The 2,088-nt window shown below is 27.1% G+C and overlaps 1 protein-coding gene across 1 annotated transcript; it reads left to right on the top strand.

Moving 5' to 3' along the window:
- Positions 1 to 229: 229 nt before the first annotated feature.
- Positions 230 to 1,679, top strand: LOC136796739 (probable G-protein coupled receptor Mth-like 10; the record flags this gene model as incomplete). Its single annotated transcript, XM_067051262.1, is given in 1 exon segment — positions 230 to 1,679. A coding segment is annotated over 1 exon segment (349 nt), but the record flags the coding sequence as incomplete, so codon positions are not given.
- Between the last annotated feature and the right edge of the window lie 409 nt (positions 1,680 to 2,088).

Genomic DNA, 2,088 nt, shown 5'->3' with positions numbered 1-2,088 from the left:
CATATTAAATCTACAGTCAACTGTTAATACCTCATCAATTAATTATTAACAATCAACAAATTAATAGTGTAATTAAAAACGACTATAACCAAAATTATACATGATTATAATCTTTAATTAAAAAAATGATAAAGTATAATAAATAATCATTTATTGTAAGTATGAATTAAATTTATATATTAAGCCTAATTTGAATTTGTTTTTTATAAATTTGTTTATTTCTTAACAGGTTCACTCTCTATCTGAAACTCTTCATCGTGATGGGCATAAACTGGGTCATGGAACTACTTTCCTCCATTGCTGAGGGTGCTCCTAACTACTTATGGTATATTCCCGACTTCACCAATACCCTACAAGGTCTCTTTATATTCTTAATTTTCGTTTGGAAGAAGAGGGTAAGAAGACTAGTTTGGGCTAAAATTCTCTCTTGCTGGGGAAAAAAGCCTATTAGTTCTAATCCGAGAAACACGTGGTCAGGGAGTTCAAGAAACACCAATAGCACAAACAGCACGCACACCGTAAACAACAGTATCAAGATGAATCCTGCAACTCAAGCCTCACAAACAACACTTGCTTAATTTGTGCCTTAAATGTTTGTTATATAATGTATATTTTGTCTACCACATTTCAAAAACCAACGAGTTACTCTAGGTTTTTTCTCTTTTGTGGCTTGTAGTATGCCAGAAAACAGAATCGTTGTTTAATCTCAGAGGATTGCAGAGGTGGTGCTATACTGTTGTATATAACAGATTCTTTCCTCAATGAGTTCAGATTGAAGGTTAATCGCTACACATCACAAAGTGATAAAGTCTTTTTAAAGAAAAAATTAAAAGGCACAGTTCTTATCAAGCACATATGTAAAATTGTTCTAATCATAAATGTGTTTCAATGCTTACTGTAGAAACAACAGATTTGTAGATCTGCTTTAGTTAAACATGTTAATACTAAATATGGTCTTTTAATATTCCGCTGTTTGGCTTGAATAATGCCACAACTGAAAAAAGTTTTTTTTTTTTTTATTTTGTGTTTTAGGAATTCCATAGACTGGAGTTAATAGCTATAGAAAAGTTTTCAAAATGACCTCAATAAAGTCCAAGAAGTAACTGAAAAGTAAATTCTTTGTAACAAGTCCAATTCAAAATAAAATATTTCTTTTTTGTTAGATGTGCCACAATTCAAGCAAAGCAGTGATACAGTAATTTTTGAAGAAAAATTAATCTTCTATTTTAAATATATATTGTAGAGTTTTTCTTCTTGGTATTTTGATTGACCAAGTTATTGAGATGGTACATTTCTGATCTCACATATGCCGAACAATTATTAATAAATTGTAAAGAATATTAATTTTTGATATTATAATTTTAGCTTATGACGGCTCTCATTTTAGCATTAGAATAAAATCAAACATCAAGGAACATCATTGTGATGACCTTTTTAAAATAAAATTGTTTTTTTCATAAAAATTTATTTTTAAGTTTCAGAAAAATTCATTTAATTTGTCGAACTTTCACTATCATATTTTGTCTGTGATGAATGTTTCTGAAGATTCACTACATATCAGAGTAATGAGTAGTAAATATCTTTATTTTGTAGTATCATTCCTAGTTTCATTTTTAGCGCAGTACTAGACTAGAAAAACATTTATTTGTACTGAAGATTGAGTTGTACTGAAATTTAACTCGAGCAAGCTATCTTTTAAAATAATACTTTAATTGAATTAAAATATTAATTAATTGTTGCTTTATTGTAATTTTATGCCATTATAAACATTTTGTTATTTCCAATGTAATTTAATAAATTGGTTACTTTTATTGTAGATAAGTTGTATTATAAAAAAAATAATTGCTATTATAAAGTACCTGCTAAAATTCCATTATTTTGTGTAAATAAATATATGTATGACTATGAATGTTCATAAACTTGCTTATTGTATGTAATGTTAATAATAATGTTTAAATTAAGTCATTATTCATTTTATCTTATAAATGTTGAGTGTCTATATTTGTCTAAAATATATTTTAAATTTTAATAACTTTTTCTTATCCCACATTCTAACTTCAGCTTTAGTTTTGAATTAAATAAAATCAA

Source organism: Halyomorpha halys, unplaced genomic scaffold (genome assembly GCF_000696795.3).
Source record: "Halyomorpha halys isolate HHAL.00 unplaced genomic scaffold, Hhal_1.1 Scaffold9741.1, whole genome shotgun sequence".
Lineage (NCBI taxonomy): Eukaryota > Metazoa > Arthropoda > Insecta > Hemiptera > Pentatomidae > Halyomorpha > Halyomorpha halys.
This window is presented reverse-complemented; position numbering and strand designations above follow the sequence as displayed.